This window comes from Rattus norvegicus, chromosome 13 (genome assembly GCF_036323735.1).
Source record: "Rattus norvegicus strain BN/NHsdMcwi chromosome 13, GRCr8, whole genome shotgun sequence".
Lineage (NCBI taxonomy): Eukaryota > Metazoa > Chordata > Mammalia > Rodentia > Muridae > Rattus > Rattus norvegicus.
The window spans coordinates 85,668,753-85,690,163 of record NC_086031.1 but is presented as its reverse complement, the minus strand read 5'-3'; the positions used below and the strand labels follow the sequence as shown (position 1 = coordinate 85,690,163).

Below are 21,411 nucleotides of genomic sequence, written 5' to 3'. Positions count from 1 at the left end.
GCTCCTCCTCGAGCATCCCTGGTGTTTCTGTGACCTCGGTTTCCTCACGTGTAAAACACAACTAGTGATAATCCCTCCCCGGAGGCCCCCTGTGAGGAATGATGTAATTGTCCCTGTCTGTGCCGCATTGACGAGGACCTGCCACATGCTGGTGCGCTCGCTGTAAGTGGACTAGTCTCATTGTCCCACGCTGTCCCTGAGAACACTCCTCTTACCACAGTCCTTATCAAATGCCCTCACATCTTGCCAGGGCGTACTGTTGGCACAGATTTCAAAGAATGACTCAAACCCACTGTGGTGATGCGTGCCTGTTGTCCCAGCATGTAGAGGGCTAAGGAGAAGAGAAACACCTTAGCCCACTCTAGAGTTTGAGACTAGGCTACGCAGGACAGCACACCCTTAAGAAGGAAAAACAAAACCTTAAGTAACCTAGATAATCTCCAGACTTGTCTGCACACTAAAGGCGTCGGCAGTGTGCAAAGGAGCGAAGAATTAAAGTCCTAGGGAAGGGTCCTGTGTAGAGAAAAAGGCCACTTGGGAAAAATTCAGAGGAAAGTGTGGAATGAGCAGGTGTGGGGTAGGATGCTTTTCAGGCCTAATTCCAAGCATTATCTGTGTGGCTAATGAGCTCTGAGGCCGATTCCTATACGTTCAAGAAAGACTACACAGCTCGTGAATTTTTAATGCGGTCAGGTCTCTTCTGGAATCCAGTAAAGGGACTGAGATCTTTCTCCTGACTTATGAGAAGCCAAAATAGTCTGCTTGTGTAGACTCTGCGAACTTTGACTGTAGAGGAAGCGGGCTGTGCAGACATCGGATCATGGGGACAGGTTATGGTGGTTGTGAGGAATCCCACACTGGTCCCAAGATGAGGAGGCAGGCAGGGCTGGAGGGAAGCATAGGAGTGTCGCCTAAATGGGGCATTCATCTCTGCTCTATCCGGTTCCCTCCCTCCCCCACTCTTGCTCACCTTATCGGATACTTTCCTACTTTTCAGACCTACCTCATAACTCGCTCTCTCTCCGTCCCCCTCTCCCTCCCTTCACTCCATCAAGCCATGCTCCCAAAGCAAGATCCAAAAAGGTCAGCATACTTTAAAAGGCTGGTCATATTTTCCTCAGAGGCATTTGTATTTTAACAGGGAAAATGAAATATGAGGGAATTCTCAGAGGAAAACGTGGTGCATCAGCAAAGCTGGAGGATTGCGATCTCGGAGAACTGACCGTATCTGGTCACTGATCTCCTTCCTGCTAGAGTTCCAAGGAAAGCAGGCGTCCTGGTTCTAAAGAGCCACCAGCGCAGACAGGGTGGAGCTCAGGGAGACATCCTATCAGGTTGGAAACTTCATGAAACATTTACCTGAAATTCAGGCTCTCCATTGCTCAGGTGTGGTCACATGGCTCCGAGTGCAGGAGGGGCGGAGCAGAGAGGTCGGGTTTGAGAAGCCTCGGAGGGGCTCATACAGTCACGAGCCCTGGGGACAAGGACGTGGCTGGGGAAGGGTAGTAGGGTCTGGCGGAAGGAAAGAAGAAAAAGCAAGCGAGTGGAGGTGCCACAGCGTGAGATCACTGTGGGCAGGGGGTGGGGGGAAGAAGTGTTTCAGATTCAAGGAAGGGAGGAGAGGAAAATACTTGACATTTCTGTTTTTGACTTGAGGAACAACAAGTCAACAGGAGCATGGTAGGGTGGATGAACCACACCTTTCTGTCCACCAATTTGTGGGAGGATGTGAGGTCTGCTTCAAGGAACACACAATGACCTCTCTAGGCCTTGCACCAAGAATACCTGTCGTCAGGGATTAAGCAGAAAGAAGATGGGCTAGAGCATCAGTGGGACTGGCTGTGGGGGGCAAGGATGGAGTCGGGATGGGATGTCAGTGGCACCTGTTGGGGATCTATGTGGCTCTTGTGAGCTGTAGAAGGCACAGCTCTATAGGGTCTCTCTATAGAAGTCAAGGCTGGGCTGAGACATAGCTACAGAGGCGGTAGATAGGACAGCAGTGCCTGACATTTGGGGTAGGTGAGTAACACAGTCAGGTGGCATCCGGGTCTCTGTGTTCCACCATCTTGAGGACGTGGGACTGGACAGAAGAAGCAACAGTGTCTCCTAGTTCTCACCCTCAGCTACTGCCTTTCTTCATTCTGCCCCTCCTCCAGCGTCTACAAAGCCTGCAGGCAGATTCATCATGTGGACACTTACCGTCCTCCTGCTTCTGGGTGAGTTAGTAATGAGGGAGCATTGGCAGGATTTGGGGACGGGGGAGCATAAAACAAGGCAGGGTATGTGGGATAAGAGAGCCTCAGGTTTCACACGGTTCTCTGTCTGCCTTGGAATGACGAAATGGGCTAACTTTCCCAAAGCTGGGTTAACTTAGTATGGACATAGGAAAACGGGCTCTGAGACTACTCAGGCTTTCCCGGGACCGAGAGTCTTTCCCGGCACAGAGGACCTCCCTCACCTTCTTCCTTCCTTTTTGCTTTGCAGTTCCAGGCAGTGGGAAAGCTGGTAAGCTTTAACATCTCTCATCCAAGCTTTGATGAGTTCCGAGAGCGTAGACGCCCCAGTTCCTGGCTGTTCTAAGATGGTATTCTCCCCCTCCCCCGATCTTGCTCAATCTTGATGACTAAGTGTTCTTGAGCTTAGACACGGTCATAAACGGCGTATGATTAATAGACTCCTTGTTTGGAGCCCCGTGTCTGTGGTCTCCCTCATTGCCAGGGTCTGTTCCTCTGTGGGCTGGGACCCAGACATTGGTGTTTTCCAACAATCGCAATCCTGGGCCTTTACTTTTGGGCGGGCATGTCATCTTACTTTACTTCCTCACACGGTCCCCTCCCCCACATCCCCAGCTACTCTGGAGAAGCCCGTACTGTCTCTACACCCACCTTGGACCACCATCTTCAAGGGGGAGCGAGTAACCCTGAGATGTGATGGGTACCACCCTCTGCTGTTGGAACTCCGGCCCATTAGCACTCTCTGGTACTTGGGCCATGTCCTTCTGCCTTCCCACAAGAAGAGCATTGAGGTGCAAGCACCAGGGGTGTACCGATGTCAGACACGAGGAGCACCAGTCAGTGATCCCATCCACCTCTCTGTGTCTAATGGTGAGTGCTGGCCCTGCTGGCAGGGTAGACACCAGGCTATTCCCAAGGGACAAAAAAAAAAAAAAAAAAAAAAAAAAAAGGCCACACAGTACCACCTTGCATCTTTGGAGTAGGTAGAAGTCTGAAGTAAAGATTTCCTACAAAAGCACCCCCCCCTTCCTGATGGAGCATGAAGCAAATTAATATTATGACCCAGTTTCAGAAAGTCAAAAATACTGCATTCTTTCCACACTACTGGAATCTAGAATCCTAAGTTTTCTTTTCTCCCTCTCTCTTTCTCTGTCTATCTGCCTCTGTCTCTCTCCTCTCTGTCTCTCTGTCTCTGTCTCTGTCTGTCTCTCTCTCTCTCTCTCTCTCTCTCTCTCTCTCTCTCTCTCTCTCTCTCTCTCTCTCTCTCTCTCTCCAGGATCCCTGGCTGGCCTGGAAACTCACTATGTAGACTAGGTTGGCCTTGAACTACAAAGATGTCTTTGTATCTACCTCTTAAATTCTGAGGTAAAAGGCACACACCATAACATCCAAACAGCATCCTTTTTGTTTGTTTGTTTGTTTGTTTGTTTTGGTTTTTTATTGTTTCTCTTAATTTTTTTTTTTTTGAGACAGAGTCTCACTTCATAGCCTAGAACTCACAGAGATCTACCTGCCTCTCCCTTCCAAGGCTAAGATTTAAGTTGTGCTCCATCAGGTCCAGCCAGGATTCTAATTTTTAATGTCTATGTGAATGTAAAAAAAGGGATTGAGAATGGGGTATGTTTCATGCCACTAGGTAGGAGCCCAAGGGAGGAGAACAAGAAATGGAGAGATGGTGTGTCAAGATGTCGGTGCAAGTCTCCATGGCAAGAGGGGCTGCCAGAGGCAGCAGCGCACGAGGAAGAGAGGAAGGATGGCTGTACCCTCTCTCAAAAGTCTTTTTTATAAGAATGAAATAAGAGAGAGAGATGGGGCAGGGGAAGAGGAGGAGGAAGGAAGGGAGGAAGGAAGGGAGGAAGGAAGGAAGGAAGGAAGGAAGGAAGGAAGGAAGGAAGGAAGGAAGGAAGGAAGGCACGCAGGCAGGCAGGCAGGCAGGCAGGCGGGGTGATTGAACAAAGAACTTAATAAGACTTACTGTTGGCACATAGGGGTCCTAGAGCACCTAGGGGTTGATCAAGAAACAACTCTCTCAAATATTTGAAGGGTTTCAAAATAGGGATGAGAACACTGGGTGCGATGGTGCGTGCCTGCCATCCCAACACCCAGGAAGCAGAGGCAGGAGGATGAGTGCAAATCTGCAGCCCAGGCAGGGATGCACAGTGAATAACAGCCTGTGTTAAATAAACAAACAAAACCACCACCAAATCAAAAAATATATAAATAAATAAAGGGAGGCTAGGAATCGTAGTAATGACGCACCCATTAAAGCACAGGATTAGCTGATTCCTATGGAGGATTAATGATCCTATCTGGGCAGATGGCCATTTTTATTAAGCATTTAGAGAACTCCAGGCAATGTTGCAATTATCATTTTACACTTCTAGAGGTTTCCTGTTGGAGGTCATTAAAGTGGGAGCAGGGATGGCCATGGCCGACAGACGGTGGCACAGAAACTGCGACTATGCTTTGCAAAGGTTCTTGGAGACCGGGTCTCCTCCTATGCAGCCCAGGCACGCCTTGATCTTCAACCTGCCTGCTCCAGCTTTCCAAGAGCTGGGGTTACAGGCACGCACCAGCATTCCTGGCCAGAGGAATCCTTTTTTATTTTTAGGATATAAGATCTAAAATGGGGGCTGGAGAGATAGCTCAGTGGTTAAGAATGAACCATGCTCTTGGAGAGGACTGGAGTTGAGTTCCCAGCACCCACATCAAGCCGTGACTCCAGGTTCGGAGGATGCGGCACCCTCTTCTGGCCTCCTCTGATGCACTCACGAGGACACGCCTAGACATGCATACACACCTAATTCCGAATGAATGAATGAGTAAATAAATAAACAATTTAAGGTTTTATGATACCTAAAATGGTGTCTAGGATGTACTAAGACTAGTGTCAGCTGCAATGATGATGGCGATGATGATGGTGGTGGTGGTGGTAGTGATGATGATGGTAGTCATACATTCAGGCTGCTCTCAAAGAACTTTCCTTCAGGAGATAAGGCCTAAACCCAAGCATGCAGGACAAGTAGGCCTGAATTTAAGCTGAGAAGCAGGGTCTTTTGGGTTGAGAAAATGGCTTTCACAAGGGCCTGGACTCTATACAGAACCTTTTTTTTTTTTTTTTTTCCTGAGCAGTTCAGTGTGGTTGGGCACACACTTGTGTTGAATGAAAAGTTCGGGCAAGTTTAAAAGAATTGGGTCAGGGAAGAGGTTATCAGGGACTGTCAGGAAGACCTTGGAGTCATACTGTGTGTGGGGAGGGTGTCTATGGGTGGAATCTTTGGGGCAGGATCCAAGTCTGAGGCATCTTTGCCTCAAAGGTACCATTTTTTTTCCTCCTGTTCAGTCAGGATCCCAGGTGCTAGTCCTCAGACCAGAAGATAGGAAAAGTTTTGGTGGCCAGGGGAGTAAAAACAGCAACAGGGATTGCAGGAGGTGGACAGGGGAGGGAGGGAAACCTGAAGAGATGGCATTTCTTGGGTTGGGTTGGGTTGGGTTAGTTTTATTGAGACAATTCCTCTGTTTTACCGCTCTGACTGCCTTTGAACTTGCTTTGTAGACCAGCCTGGCCTCGAACTCACAAGGATCCTCCTGCCTCTGCTTCCCAACTGCTGGGATTAAAAGCATGCGCCATCATGCCCGGCAGAGACGGATCTTCTGAAGAGTAAATACTGTCTGTGGGGTCCGTTGCAGACTGGCTAATTCTGCAAGTGCCGTATGCTGCCGTGTTCGAGGGAGAACCCCTGGTGATGCGATGCCGTGGCTGGTACGACAAAGTCGTCTACAAGCTTCACTACTACCACGATGGCCAGGCTGTGAGATATTTCCATTCCAGCACCAACTACACGGTGTTGCAGGCGCGAGCCAGTGACAGCGGTCACTACCAGTGCTCAGGCACCATGCGCATCCCAGTGGAAAGTGCGCCCATGTTCTCCTCCAAGGTGGCCGTGACCGTGCAAGGTGGGGGGAGAAGATCACGGGGAAATTCTAGGGCTGGAATCAGAAGGGAAAAGGGGAGATTGAGTTCTGAGGCTGCTCTGTAGGTGTCCCTTCCCTATGACGCGCATCCAAGTTTCTTGTTCTAGCTAGGGATCCCACTTAGGAGCGAGGAGTTCTTGCCCCGTCTGAAGGGCGTGCTACGTCACTATGAAGGGGAACCGTAGCTGTCCCCTTCAAATCTAGAGAATGCCAACTTATTGATAGCTATGATGTAACTTGTAGCACCTGTCAGGACTCCGCCTTCCTTCATTCCCAACCTCCCCCGCATCCCCAGCCTCCACGAGGCCTCAGTCTCCCTGACCCACTTCTTCTCTTTCTCCTTCTATCCCTTCTTGTTCACCGGGGCAGGGAGGAGCCCTCTCCGGATAAGGGAAAGAGGGATCCGGGGCGGTGGACAGGTTGGTCCTGGTGGGGTACCGTTCCTCGTGCGGACCCTACGAGCACCATGGCCTCGGGGCCACCCTCCCCGCAGAGCTGTTCCAGACGCCGGTGCTGAGAACTCTGAGCCCGCAGGAGGCGCGGGGCCGCGTGGTGCTGCGCTGCGAGACGCGCCTGCACCCGCAGAAGCGGGACACGCCGCTGCAGTTCGCCTTCTACAAGTACAGCCGGCCTGTGCGCCGCTTCGACTGGGGCGCCGAGTACACAGTCCCCGAGCCCGAGGTCGAGGAGCTCGAATCCTATTGGTGTGAGGCTGCCACCACCACCCGGAGTGTCCGGAAACGCAGCCCCTGGCTGCAGCTCCCGGGAAGGGGTGAGTGACAGTTCAGCATAGCGAGTACCCTGGCCGCTGCATCCCGTGGGTCCTCCCGCAGTCTTCCCGCCTCCCCATTTCCGTCCTCCACCTCCTGTTAGCTCCCACCCCGCGTGGCTCAGTCACGGGTGACCAGGCTTGTTGCCTTGCAGGATCTGTCCTGGATCTGGCGTCCACCACCGCACCAGCCCCACAGGCTGCAGCCTTGGCGCCCGGGGACAAACCACTTTCCTTCCGGAAGACCCCAGTGTCGAGATCTGTCCCATCAGTCACTTCCGTCCCAAACAGCACGTTTACAGGGCTGCAGTTCCCCGCGGGCCACGTCCCCACCGCCGGGCCACATGCCTGCGTGCCTCTGCCCACGTCCACGGATCTGTCGCGCGAAGCTCTACAGCCCAAAGTGGACCTTCTGCTTCGCGAGATGCAGCTGCTCAAAGGCCTTCTCAGCCGCGTGGTCCTGGGATTAAAGGACCCACAGGCCCTCCGCGAGCTTACAGAGACCCCTGAGACACCCAATTCTCTTACTGTGAACCCCATAACCCCAGAGACCACAGTCGTGGAGAGCCAAGAGGACAGCTAGGCTAGTGTCTTCTCTCCAGGGTGGTTTCTACCCGTCCTTCCCTGCGCTATCTAGCTTGTGTGCAAATCTGAGCCGAGGCCGTTAGTGTCCCCTTGCGTTGCTGTGTTTTTGGCTGGTTTGCTGGGTTTTTTTTTGTTTGTTTGTTTGTTTGTTTGTTTTTTTTTTTTGGTTTTTTTGTTTTGTTTTGTTTTGTTTTGAAGAAACAACCCTGAAGTGTGTTGCTGTGGACTTCCACTTTATTAGAGTGGCGAGTCTGACCTTGTACAATAGTTTGTAAGTGCGAGCATACTTTGCCTGTGTGCTCCTCCTTCTATAATCCAGAAGTAGACAGCTGTTGTTTACTAGTCTAGTGTAAGTGACTTTTTTTTTTCCTTTGGTAATTGAATTCATTGAGGTTAGTGAGCACTTTAGAACATTTTTGGATCACGTTGTCGTTATTCGCAATGAATTTACTATCTTATATTAAAACGACTCTCAAAATCCTATTAACTAATGAGTTTATATCTTCAAATATCCCGAGTATGATTCCAATTGTAGGAAAGATTCTAGCGTGGGCTTCTCCCTTCTGACTTTAAGGGTCAGATCCTGTGCCAGACTCACCCCAAAGGCACCCTTTATCCTTATGTGACCAGAGAGAGCCACTCCGGAGCAGCTGAGAAACTGCCATACAAACCTTAGAGGAACTAACCTTACTCTGTCTCAACCTCCTCACAGTAAAGGTTGAGAACCAGTAGCAGCTCTGTCCTTCCATTCTTCAATCTGCTTGGTAGTTAAATATTCGGTAACGTGTGAGTTCCCGTTTCCCTCTGAGCAATTAACCACAACTGACATGCTCTTACAGTTTCATTGATTATTATTTAGTGTATGTGTGTGTGGGTGTGTGCTTGCCCAAGAGTACCCACTTCCCTTGTGGAGGTCAGAGAACACTTAACTAATTCTGAGGAGGGACATCCAGATCACCAGGTTAGTTACCTGATCTACGGTGTCCTTGAGGTTCCAATTCCCAACTCTAATGCAGTCTCCTCCGGGGCAGACTTCCCAGTGTCCGGGCTCTTTTTCCCTTCTGACTTTGTTCCCCTAAGTTGTTTGCCATCCCTGATCTAGATAGGAAGCAGCTACCATCAGTGCCAAGATACCTAATAATCAAAATATCCATGTCATTCCATTCAATAATAATAAAAATAATAATAATAATAACGACGGATGACGGCAGTGATGATGTTGAAGACAACGATATATAATTTGTAATGTTCTGGGCATGGGGGTACATGCCTTACATCCCAGGGAGGTAGAGGTAGGCAGATCTCTGAGTTCAAGCCCAGCCTAGTCTACACAGTGAGACTGTGTCTCAAACCAAACCAAACCAAACAAGAAAGGGAGAGAGAGAGAGAGAGAGAGAGAGGAAGAAGAAGAAGAAGAAGAAGAAGAAGAAGAAGAAGAAGAAGAAGAAGAAGGAGAAGGAGAAGGAGAAGGAGAAGGAGAAGGAGAAGGAGAAGGAGAAGGAGAAGGAGAAGGAGAAGGAGAAGGAGAAGAAGAAGAAGAAGAAGAAGAAGAAGAAGAAGAAGAAGAAGAAGAAGGGAAGGAAGAAAGAAAGGAAGAAAGAAAGAAAGAAAGGAAGGAAGAAAGAAAGAAAGGAAGAAAGAAAGAAAAAATCACCACCACAACAGATTAAATGAGTAGCTCAGAGGCATGCCAGCCTTCCCTTCAGTACACTATGTTGGCATCCTCAACACTCATTTTCCCCTCTTACCATTCGCCTCCATTCAGAGTCAGTGATAGAGGCAGGCAGTAAAGAGGATGGAGAACTATTTTGGCAAAACTTAATCACAGCCCAACTTACCCTGTGTGGAAGAGGGAAACTGTATGCCATGTTCAAGACGTGGCCTCTGAGTCTCTCCCCGAAGTTTCACATGGGAGGGAAAGACAAAGATTGCCCTTCTAGTGTCTGTTAGGATCTCTCAGAAGATCCTGCACCAAGGAAATCCAACTTCTGTTTCCATTCTAGCACACATTCCAAGAAAAGGCCAGCTACCCCGGGGCATCTTGGAGCCCATTCCCAAAACATAGAGATGATAGATTGCTGCTGATACCTAGGGCAGAAGCTGCTTTCTCTCTGGTCCTCTGATCAGTTCTGCATCTTAAATTCGGGCCTCATACTCTAAATCTACCACTTTACAAATCAGACAGTAGTAGGCATGGACCCTAAATGTGTCCAGTTAGATGACAAAAAGGATTCTGTCACATCTCAGCCTTACTTGTTTCTGTCCTTGCTGAGTGTTTCCCACCTTTACAGAGATCCATTATTCCACACCACACTCTACATTTCTGTTGTTGTGAGAATTTAAACAATCCTCTAGGTTAAAGTACAAACTTGAAGCATTGACCTACCCTCAGCTGTGCTCACCTCTGCTCTTTTCCCAGCACATTGTTATACAGGACGGTATAAATCACTTTCTAGAGAGACAACTTCTGTCAGTTCCTATAGGTGGACTGGTAAGACTGTTTCTAAACTATTGCTATTTTAAATTGTGCTGAAGTGAATGTCTTAATGCCCCTAAGGGACACACAAACACACACACACACACACACACACACACACACACACACACGCACACACGCACACACGTATACTTTGTTTCTGTTTGGTTTGAGAGAGTATTTCTCTTTGGAACCCAATGGGCTGGGTACACAGTATGGTGCTCAGAAATTCCCTCCAACTCCTTGGTCCTCTCGTCCCTGCCTCCTCAGTGCTGAGATTACAAGCATACACCACCAAGCCTGCTTATTACCTATGTCAGTTCTTATCATAAAGACTTGTCTACAGGCCTTCTCTGTTTCTGGAATTTGAAACAAGGTTGGGAGGGGGATGACCCAAAGAGAGAGAATAGGTTAAGACAACGGAATAGTCCGTTAAGACAATGACTGGTTCTCCAACCTTCCGAAGGGCTCAGAGGAACAGGGAAACCACAAGGACAGTTTCAAAGAAAAACCCCAGATATAGCAGCACTTAGGCTCATGACTGGGTTCCCTTAAAGAAAGGTTTTCCTTTTCTTTTCTTTCTTATTTTTCCCCCTTATTAGGAGTTGTGAATCTCTTCTCCACCCAGTCTTTCCTGAACACCCCAGTTGGTCTACGTTATACAGAGAATATGACAGCCACAACTGGCCACAGTTTATCAGATGAGGTGAGTCTGAGGCAAAAAGAGCCTGAGACCAGAGATCTATTTTTAGTTTTTACAATTAAGCAACTCCACTTGTGACGGGATGTAAACAGCGATATTGCACTGTAGCTAACTCATCGTTTGCAGAATCTCCAAAGGAAATGGTTGAAATCACAAGGATACAGAGTGGGGGTGGGGGTGGGGATGTGGAAGGAGAGAAGATTTGTGAAGAGATTTTTGTTTTGTTTTGGCCACAACTCTTCCTCACGTACAGGAAGTAGAGGAGATGGGCTGCTTCCTCTTGGGAGCCTGATGAAAAAGGAACTATGGAGTCAGCAGACAGGTCTGAAATGTGAAGGGAGTTGCAACAGAGACTGAATCTGATTTAGGCTCAAGGAAGCTAAAGTAAGTGACTTTAGGATCGAAATACCTCTTTGGGGATCAGCCACACCACAGAATGTTGAAGTTGGGTGGCCTTTTCTCCCCAGCCCCATGCTCCCAGACTCAAAATATATTTACAAATACCTTGACCTTATAGCTAGGTTCTTCTCTGACTAGACCATAACTTAAAATAACCCATGTATTCCAATATACATTCTGCCATGTGGCTGTGCTCAGGGACAGTGTCTGTCTTCTCACATCTTCCCAGGAGAATCTCTCTCACCTAGCACTCTCCCAGAATCCTTTCTGACTACTGGATGTCCCACCTCCTATTTCCTGCTTAAGCCATAGGCCATTAAATTAATTACCGACAGGTGCCAAATCCATACAGACACATGGTATTTTCTCTACAACATCCTGGAACTCTGTGATGACTGCAGAGAGAAAATATGTCTTGATTCTATATGCAGTAGGTCCTCAGGGCAGGCAGAAAGGGCACTAAAACCTTGGACTTACATCTTGATTCTTAGAGGCTGAGGGAAGATGTGCAAACGAACATCTGGAAGAGAGATGCATCCTCCTTAGGTCCTTAAGAATATTTACCAGAAGTAAAAGTTGACAAAACGCCCACAAAAGTGTCCGTAGGAACTGTTGTGGTAAATCTCCAACCCCTACAAGCCCGTGCAAAGAACACACAAGCCAGTTACAATATTTAGAAGCTGCACCCTAGGTTGGGCGGATTCACCACTGCACTGCTCTATTCCCCAGCTGTGATATCCCTTGGTACTTTCAGCTCCTCCAGGCCACATGGTTCTGCTCCATCTTCCTCCCACCTCCTCTTCCTCTCTCTCTCCCTCTAAAATCTCCAGTCCCACCTCTCCCTTCCACTGCCCAGTCAACAGCCTCTAGTCTTTATTTGACCAGTTAAAATGGGGAGAAGGTTCACAGGGAATCACCTGAGTAGGTGATCCACTCCTCTTAGGGGCAGGCTCTCTTGAGGAAGCGGAATTCCCACCCATCCAAACAGAATCCCAGAATCCTGCTATTTACCAACTCTGTCCTTTACCTCCCTCCCTCCTTGGGGGAAGGGGAGAAGCAAAGGAAATAGAAACAGATGCAAACAGAAGGAGGAAAGGTGGCGACGTGTGGGGTTGGGGTGAATAAGGGTGAGATGTCTGTTGACCGGGGATTCTAATTTATGACTGAAACTGTGACGGTGGTCTAAGCACATTGCAGGGCTGTCCGTTACTGACAGAAGCAGAGACACCATTGATCTTCTCAGGCCTTACGCATGTGTCTCTCCGGACTCTTCTATAAAGAGAGGTTGGGATTCAGTGGGTCTGGGTAGAGGCCGAGTCTGCATGTGTGAGAAGCTCTTCGATGCCCGTGATACTGAGGCCTGGGGCCATGCTTTGAGGAAGGCCATGTGAAAAGAGAAATAAACTGGATTATAAAGTGGGTTATAAAAGGCAAAAGGCCTTAATCATACCATGAATTGTTCTTTCAACATACAAGTCATTCACTTTATTTGTTTGTTTTTTTACGATAGGATCTCACTATGCCACTTTGGCTGGCCTAGAATTCACTATACAGCAGGCTGGTCTCAGGCTCTGCCTCCTGAGTCCTGGGATTACTCAAGGCATGTGCCATCTTGTCTGGCTGTGATTATAGTTTTTATTTTTATTTTTTTAAAAGATTTATCTATTCATTATATATGAGCACACTGTCGCTGTCTTCAGACACACCAGAAGAGGGCATCGGATCCCATTACAGATGGTTGTGAGCCACCATGTATGTGGTGGTTGTTGGGAATTGAGCTGACTGAAAGAGCAGTCAGTGCTCTTCAGTGTTAAGGCATCTCTCCAGTCCCCCAGCATTTTAAAAAAATATCTTATTACCTAATAGAATCTTTATTTTAAAAACTCATGTCATGTAGGAAAAAAGTTTAATTCTACTTTTCATTACCACTTTCCCACCGACTGCCTTGGTAATTATGGACATAAGTGCATTTAACAATTTGGCGTGCACTTTTAGCCTTTTTAAAAAGAGATTCCTTTTTCTCCCTCCCTTCCTCCCTCCCTCCCTTCCTCCTCTTCCTTTTTTTCCAAGGCAAGGTATATTGTGACTTTTCTGTTGCAATGAGAAAGCACCACAGCCAAGGTAGCTAATAAAAGAGTTCTGATAGAAGATGGCTGGGCCAAAATGGCAGCAGGCAGCGGACATGGCAACTACAGCAGCAAGCTGAGCTCTCAAATTTTGAACCTCAAACACCAAGTAGAAAGTGAAATAGAGATGGCGGGAATCTATGGAGGTCAAAACCTGCTTCCAGCGAGGCCCTTCCTCCAACGAGGATAAACTCGGTAACAGCGTCACCTGCTGGACATCTGGGGGATGTTCTCATTCAAACCGTTGCATAAGGTCCCGCTCTAGTCCTTGGTAGCCTAGAATTCACTATACAGAGCCAAAGCTATCCTGAGACACCTCTTCTCTCCAAAGAAAAGACATTTGAGTGGGACTCTGTTTCACAAAGAAGTCATTGGTTGATTACCACTGAGCCACATCTTGCCTTTCAGATACAATTGCTTAGTGAATTACCAACCAACCTCAGAGTTCTATTATGCAGCTCATAATTCTCTCTTGCCCTTGTCCACAGATCTGTTGAAAAGCACAGGGAGGGGCTGGAGAGATGGCTCAGCAGTTAAGAGCACTGGGTCTTCCACAAGACCACCCCCTCCTGTTCAGCACCCACAAAGCAGCTTACACCAGTCTGTAACTCCAGTTCCAGGGCTTCTGATGCCCTCACAGAGACATATATGCATCAAAAAAAAAAAAAAAAAAAAAAAACAAAAAAACAAAAAAACAAAAAAAAAACCAAAAAAACAAAACAGATTAACACAAAATAATACCTGTATATATATGGAAGTGCCCAGTGTGTGAGCATTTCTCTATTTTGCATATCGGGAAACTTAAAACAAAACAACAACAACAAAAACCCACCAAAATCAGGCAGTTAAGGCAAAAAAGCAATCTTAGCAAGCTGATAGGCGGATGCTGCCACCTAGTGGACACTGCTCTTTTCGTTACTTTGTTAACCAGACTACAAAACAATGGCTTGTTCCTTTTAGACAGGGTTTCTCTATGTAACAGCCCTGGCTGTCCTGAAACTCACTTTGTAGACCAGGTTGGCCTCCAACTTTCAGAGATATACCTGCCTTTGCCTCCAGAATGCTGGGACTAATGGCATGTGCCACCATACCTGGGCAAAATACTGGATTTTATTATAACATCTTCATATATGTTTATCATTGTACTTTGCTTAAATTCATAGCCCATCATTCTCCCTTGACATCTTTCCCCTCCCTGTGACTCTCTCTGAACAGTCCCTCTTCTGCTTCCATGATGGGTGTGTGTATACATATATGTATCTGTACACATAAGTGTACATATATGCACATAGATGTATGCATATATGTATACTTTTTTTCCATTGCTGAAACAAAATATCTGGCAGAGTGACTTAAGAGAGGAAGAATTTCGTTTCCTGAGACAGGGTTTCACTATGTAGCCCTGGCTAGTCTAGAACTTGTTATGTAGCCCAGGCTGGCCTCAAATTTACACAGATGTATTCGCCTTTGCTTCCAAAGCCATTACAGGCTTGCATCACCACAGCCCACAGGACCAGTGGTGCTGTCACTCAGGGTTCCTGAGAGTAGAGACCATTGTGCTGGTGCTGGGTGGCCGAAGCCACAGAGGCAGCAGTGAATGTCATAGGCTCTCACTTGGCAACTGCACCAGGAAGCAGAACTCAGGCCAGAACCAGAGATCCGTATAACCTTCAAGACTCACTCTCTACTGACCCACTGCCACCATCCAGAGTCTACGTCCTAAAGACTCCACAACCTTCAAAACCAGCACAGCAGCTGGGAGTCAAGTGCTCAAACACAGACACTTCATGTTTAAACTGTAACTGCGTGTATGAGTGCATATATACATTCCCATGCACACGAGAGAAAACATGGAACATTTCTTTCTTCTCACTGCCTTCTCTTGTTCCCCCTCCGTCTCCCTTTGGACCTTTCATCCCCACACATAGACCTCTCTGTGCTCTCATGCCATATATATATATATATGTGTGTGCATTTGTGTCTGTGTATGTATATATGTATATGCATATATATTACATAGTATGTGTATAATTTACATGTGTAAATATGTATATATTTAATCTAAATTCTGTATATGAGGGGAATATGTGACATGTCTTTCAGTGACTAGCTTCTTTTCTTAACACAATGATCTGGTCTAGCTTAAATCCGTTTCTATTTACTTTCCTGAAAATGACATAACTTTACTTTTCCTGTAACTGACTACAACTCCACTGTGTGCATATCTTACCTTTGTTCACTCACTCACCTACCAATGGGCACTAGGCTGGTCCTATGTCTTGGCTTGGTCACACTCAGAGGACCAAGAGGAATATATTTAGTTTGAAATTCTCCTAGCAGTTTATGAAGAATGAAATAGAAAAGGGCTTGGAACCAAGTAGAGGATGGACCCATAGTTGATAGACTTCCTGGGTTTTATCATTTAAAATCCTCAGAGACTGGGAGTATAGGCGTAGATCGTCTTGGTTTTCTTCTTTGGTTGGTTTTGATAAGGACCCTGAAGTGCACAAGGCTTATCTGGTTTCGCTTAAATCACTCAAGCAATAGATGACAGAATCAAATGGAAGGGCACATGGCAGCGGGAAAGAAGGACCACAGCCAGTCCCCTGCTTTCTGTTTGTCTGGGGGAAGACTGGGGAAGAGTGGCTATGCAAACCACATTCGGCAAACCAAGATGTGGAACAGAAAATATCTGTGGTGTCCCTTGTCCCGTTCAGTTCATCTCGTGCTGTTTACCAGTTTCTTCTGGAGCTAAAACAGGAAGCGAGAGCATGACCTAAGGGTCACTGACAAATTTCTGCCTCAGTACTTCCCAGAAGGACGGCAACACCCTGTGCTATTTGCAAATGTTGGGTAGTGATGGAAAGAGTTGGAAGATTTGGTCAAACGTCCAAGCTGTTTCTATACAGTGGGGCGTTCGACTCCCGTCCGTCACTTTCGGCCCTCAGGTTCTGGGGAGCTCAAATATTTCCTTAAAATACTGACAATGATTAGACCTCAAGGAAAAGATTGATATGCCTCTCTGAAAAAACCAAGAACCAAAAAACCCCTAAAGAAATTGCTTGAGACACATCTTGCTATGTGTGAGGTCAAGTCTTACCTTGAGATTGTGATATGCCTGTTATGCTGAGATTACAGGAACACGATACGGTCAGAGTTTGAATTAATAGGTGAACTCCAGGTGTGGTTGCAGCAGGATAGGTGTAGATCCACCTACCCCTAATTCTCGTGACCTCTGAATGTTTGGTTTGCTTGGCTATAGTGATTCCTCATTCAAGAGCCTCATTACTAAGTCTCTGGCTGTCCTTTCTCCCAGCCACTCCTGGCCTGGAGACCTGCTGTCTAGTGTAACCTGGAATTTCTTTCCCTCACTAAAATGACGTGGATGGGTGAGGTAAACCTTATTGCAATCCTGTGATCAAGACATACTTACTCAGGAGGAACGGAGAGTTAGAAAAGCCTAGTGCCTTTTTACGAGCATTCAATCACATATTGGTAGATAGCAGGGCAGACAGTCCAAGATCCAAGACTGAGGTTTCCACCAGCTTCAAACCACACTCATCCAAGGCAATGCTAAATCTGAGCCCACCAGTTCCCAGGTGCCTGTCTTCCACCTTTAGAGTATATCTCATGTGTATCTTTATGGCTGTTCTAGGTCTTTTTTTTTTTATAATGGTTCATTTTTACTTATGTGTGTATGTGTTTATGTGTTTATGTGAGTGTGTGCTACATCTGTGTAGGTGCCTGAAGATGTTAGAAGAGGGGATCAGATGCCGTGGAGTTGAAGGACAGGCAATTACTGGCCACCCAGTGTGGACGCTGTACACTGAACTCCAGTCCTCCGGAAAAGCAGTAAACACTGAGAACTCTCGAGCCATCTCTCCAGCCCCTGTCCTGGATCAAAAGTCCCACTAGGGACATAATTACAGATATGGTGGCTCACACCTGGATTCCTAGCACTTGGGAAGTCTCAGGCAGGAGGACTACCACAAGTGAGAGGCCAGCATAGGCTACATAGTGGGTTTTGAGGTTACAGAATAAGCCATGTTGTCAAAACAAAAACAAAAAGCAAACACATAAAAAACACAAAGCGATAAGGAAAGAAAGAAAGAAAGAACAGAACAGAACAGAACAAAATAGCAGAACTTGACATTTACTGGTACCGAACTCGACATCAGAGCACCAACAATTTGCTGAAAATAGAAAGAGGAACTTCAGTCTGTGATGGAGAGGTGTAGGGACAAAAGAGGGGAAATTTCTTTGCTAATTGCTCAGCAGAGAGGCACATTTGCAGCAAGTTAGTACTTACTGTTAAAGATGAAAATGAAGCCTTTTTTATTATTTATTTAAAGAAACAACCAAAATGTGGGCGTGTTGGGTGATGTATGTTCGCGTGACTGGCCACACTGGGTAAAATGGCACTTTCGAAATATTCAAGCCACCTCACACTGGATGACTCGATCTCTTGGCAAGATTGTTGTTCAGTGCTCATCAACAGCTGGCTGCAGCGTCTCCATCCCTGTAACCCTAGCGTTTGGGAGGCTGAGGCAGAAGGATCATGACTCGGAGATCAGTTTGATCGCAGTTTAACACAGCCTGTTAGTTTCCAGACAGCTGGTGTAGACCTGAGCAAGACTCTGTCTCAAAACAAACGAAGGAAAGGAGACAGAGGGGAGGAAGGGAGAGAAAAATATCATCAACATTGATGGTTTAACAATGTTGCAATGAACAGATACATAGTGGCTTTGTTTTGCACGTGTGTGTGTGCGCGCGCGCGCGCGCGCGCGCGTGTGTGTGTGTGTGTGTGTGTGTGTGTGTGTGTGTGTGTGTGTGTGTGTGTAAGTTCCAAGAGTGTCTTCCCTTCCCTTAGCCCTTAGCTTCTTTTTTGGGGAGGTGGCAGGTGGGGGTGGGGCAGGTGTTATTTAGCACTGTTTTCTCTTTTGGTTTTCTGAGACAGAGTTTCTCTGTGTAGCCTTGGCTGTCCTGGGACTCACTTCTTAGACCAGGCTGGCCTTGAACTCAAGAGATCTGCCTGCCTCTGCCTCCTGAATGCTAGAGTTAACGCCCTACGCCACCACCACCTGACATTATCTAGCATTTTAACGAGAGAATATTGGACCAAAGTCATTGTTAAAGTTGGATAAAAGAGAAGCTTTGGTTCAGCTCTGCACCATTACTTAACATGAGTACCCATCGTATGTTGGAACATTATTATTAGGATGTCATTTTCAGATACACCTTTTAATTACCTATCTATGATAGAGAATAAGAATGATTCCTTTTTATAGTCTTTATTATTTAAAACAGCTTTGATATTTAAATTATTTTGATCATATTCTTCCCCTCCCCTAAGTCCTTCCAGATTCTGTCCCCCTCCCTACCCACCCAACTTTAAATTCTTTCTTAAAAAGAAAAAAAACCAATACCACCCCCAACCAAGAAAACAAGATTACCCTCCCCAAGCAAAACAAAAGACCCCCCAGTCAGTGACTAAATAAAACGTACACAAGAAACCTGGAATCCATTATTGGTTGGTCAACATGAGACCAATCCTGGAGTGGTTGATATATCCAGTGTCACTCCATTAGAGAAAGCTGATTTTTTTCTCTTCAAGCAGTTCTGTTATTAACCTTTAACTAGTGGGTAGGTTTTCATTCATTTGAAAACTGTATAACAAAATTAAATACAGTAAGATTTAAAAAAATAGCTATCACATCCAACTTGCAGAAAAGTGGTCTTGTATAAAGGCAAATGGCGCCATCTAGTGTCCAAATGTACAAAGAGCGACACTATTAAAATCAGCTTCAAGAAGTCCATGCTCTGTGGGAATTCAACCTAAATTTGTATCCTATCTCCATTCTTGAAGGACCTTATGTTAGGTCGCACAAGCAGTCCAAATATCCAGAAATGAATCAAACTGGACTCTAGGAGGTTTCTGGTGGGCAGATAAAAGTCAGTATCCCTCAGGAACTTGGCAAGCTGGTTCCTGTCTGCCAAAAGGAGTCATTTCCCTTACCTCTGTCAGAAGGGACAGATGTGGTTGCATATCAAAGCCCATGCTGGACTCCAGGATCCCTCAGTTCCTACCCACAAGGTCCAGCTAGCATCCTGGCCTTTCTCTCATTTCTGCTCTTTGTACCTTGTCCCCAGTTAGACTCATAATTCTCTCTCTCTCTCTCTCTCTCTCTCTCTCTCTCTCTCTCTCTCTGTCCTTGACTCTGTCTGACTGACTGTCTGTCTGTCTGTCTGTCTGTCTGTCTGTCTGTCTCTGCACTATTCTCTTGTCCCCTGCTATCTTCTCTTCTCTTTCAGTTGCTGGATATTTTCTCTCTCTTGTGCACAACATGTCCTTCCCCTTCACTATATGACAGGGCAGTCACATCACCAGTGTTTTTACTGTGCCCCCTCACAAATGACTTACAGTTATTTAAGGAGTTGAGAAAAGAAATTATGCTTTCAGCTGGATGTAGTGACAGACATCTGAATGCCATGTCATTGACTTCAACATAGTGAGTTGGAGACCAGAGAACAGCCTTATGAAACTGTCTTAAACAAATAGGGTGGGGGGAGACAGAGAGGCCCTGTAATCATGTCTGAACAAACTAGAAAATACTAAACATGCTCCCTAGCTAAAACAATTACCACTTTTAAAAAAAGTTACTTTAAAAACCTACACACGGTCTGGAAAGATGGCTCAGTGTTGATTGGTTTTTGCTCTTCTAGAATCCCCAAATTTGGTTCCTAGCACCCACATTAGGCAGCTCACCATGGCCTGCAACCCCAGCTGTAGGGAAACTGACTCCCTTTTCTGTGAGAACACACTTGTGCGCGCGCGCACGAGTGCACACACACACACACACACACACACACACACACACACACACGAACTTGCACATACACATGTACACATACATAAATATTTTTAAAACCCATATAATAGAAAACATTCTCTTTCGATGACTTTTAAGTGTAAAGCTCAGATTTTTAGAGCATTCTCATTTTGTAAATCTGAAATTCTCTCTATAGCATTCAATTAACAACTCCCAATTTTCTCCCAGCCTCGACTCTCACGCTCTCTCTTACCCAGATTGGCTCAAATTCACTGTGATCCTGCTGCCTCAGCTTCCTGGGTTAAGGATTGCCGGCTTGCACCATCAGACTCATTGGGACTGGCTTGTTCCAATTGTCCTTTTCAGCAAAGTAATGATTTTAGTGCTCACTGCAGTCTAATATATGCCAGGGTTTCCCCTTTTCTATATCAGAGTAATTGTGTACATGTGACTGTCTGTCTGTCTGTCTGCCTGTTGAATTATCCATTCATTTGCTAGTGGCCATTGCTTCTATTTCTTGTCAATTGTGAATGATTTAAATAACGTGAGCATTCAAGTATTTCTTGTTTCAGACCCTCGCTGGCCCTCACCATTAGGCCACATGGCATCTCCGGGTATCTTCACCTCAATCAGTAGAGCATCTCACCCACTAAGCTCCATCCCATCTCATACTGCTGAAAGCTACTCTTAGAGCCCAGCAGCAATCTCTCCATGCATTTAGTTCCCAAGGTGGGTTGTTGCCACCATGCCAGTTTCATATGGAGACTGCGTATCTCTCAGCTCTCTTACTGGAGACTACTCACATTCCCAGCAATCGTGTCACACGCACCCCAACCCCCCGTCCCAGCAGCAGCTACCCTCTTGCAGCTCTCGCAGGTCTCTGCTCTGTATATGTTCCCAACATCCACCCCCTAATGGTTATAATATCAACTCCCAGCAACCCGGTAAAATCAAAGCTCTGGATGCTTGTAATTTTGCCATCAGATTTATATGTTAAATTCTTAACCCACAATACATCCATACAATAAACTCACAACCAACTGATAATGATATATTCCGCCTACCTAGATAAGATAAATTGACCTATAGAAATCCATCCCTTAAGAAATATTCATAATTACCTGTGGTCACTTACGGCCACACGGATGGGTCGTCCTTCTCTGCCTCCATCTTGATTCTCTCTTTTTTCCTCTCTCTCCCTTTTACCAAAACTCTGTCCCCGCCCCCTTTCTCACTGTCCAATCACAGGCCTCGCCTTAACTTGGGCCAGCCCTCACCTGCGTATGGACATCAACCGTACATTTCTTTGGGGCT

At 46.4% G+C, this 21,411-nt stretch overlaps 1 protein-coding gene and 1 long non-coding RNA gene across 5 annotated transcripts; one reads left to right on the top strand and one right to left on the bottom strand.

The window, feature by feature from the left end:
- The first annotated feature begins 283 nt into the window (after positions 1–283).
- Fcrlb (Fc receptor-like B) lies at positions 284–8,761 on the top strand. 4 transcript variants are annotated; one of them, XM_017598891.3, is made up of 7 exons: positions 284–1,549; positions 2,157–2,216; positions 2,485–2,505; positions 2,850–3,104; positions 5,925–6,191; positions 6,703–6,981; positions 7,134–8,761. In XM_017598891.3, exons 2-7 carry the CDS (start codon positions 2,186–2,188, stop codon positions 7,559–7,561), a joined length of 1,281 nt encoding a protein of 426 aa, XP_017454380.1. In that variant the 5' UTR covers positions 284–1,549; positions 2,157–2,185; the 3' UTR covers positions 7,562–8,761. The 4 variants fall into 4 exon arrangements, with proteins under 4 accessions (XP_017454380.1, XP_038946903.1, NP_001178860.1 ...); NM_001191931.1 differs by lacking the exon at positions 284–1,549 and having other exon boundaries at positions 2,186–2,216; positions 7,134–7,692; XM_039090975.2 differs by lacking the exon at positions 284–1,549 and having other exon boundaries at positions 1,579–2,216; positions 2,485–3,104.
- An 8,811-nt stretch (positions 8,762–17,572) lies between these two features.
- On the bottom strand, positions 17,573–21,281 carry LOC120096314 (uncharacterized). Its single transcript, XR_005492632.2, has 2 exons — positions 20,351–21,281; positions 17,573–17,904 (listed from the first exon to the last, which is right to left on the bottom strand). It is a non-coding gene; the product is annotated as an uncharacterized LOC120096314 (long non-coding RNA).
- Positions 21,282–21,411: the final 130 nt, after the last annotated feature.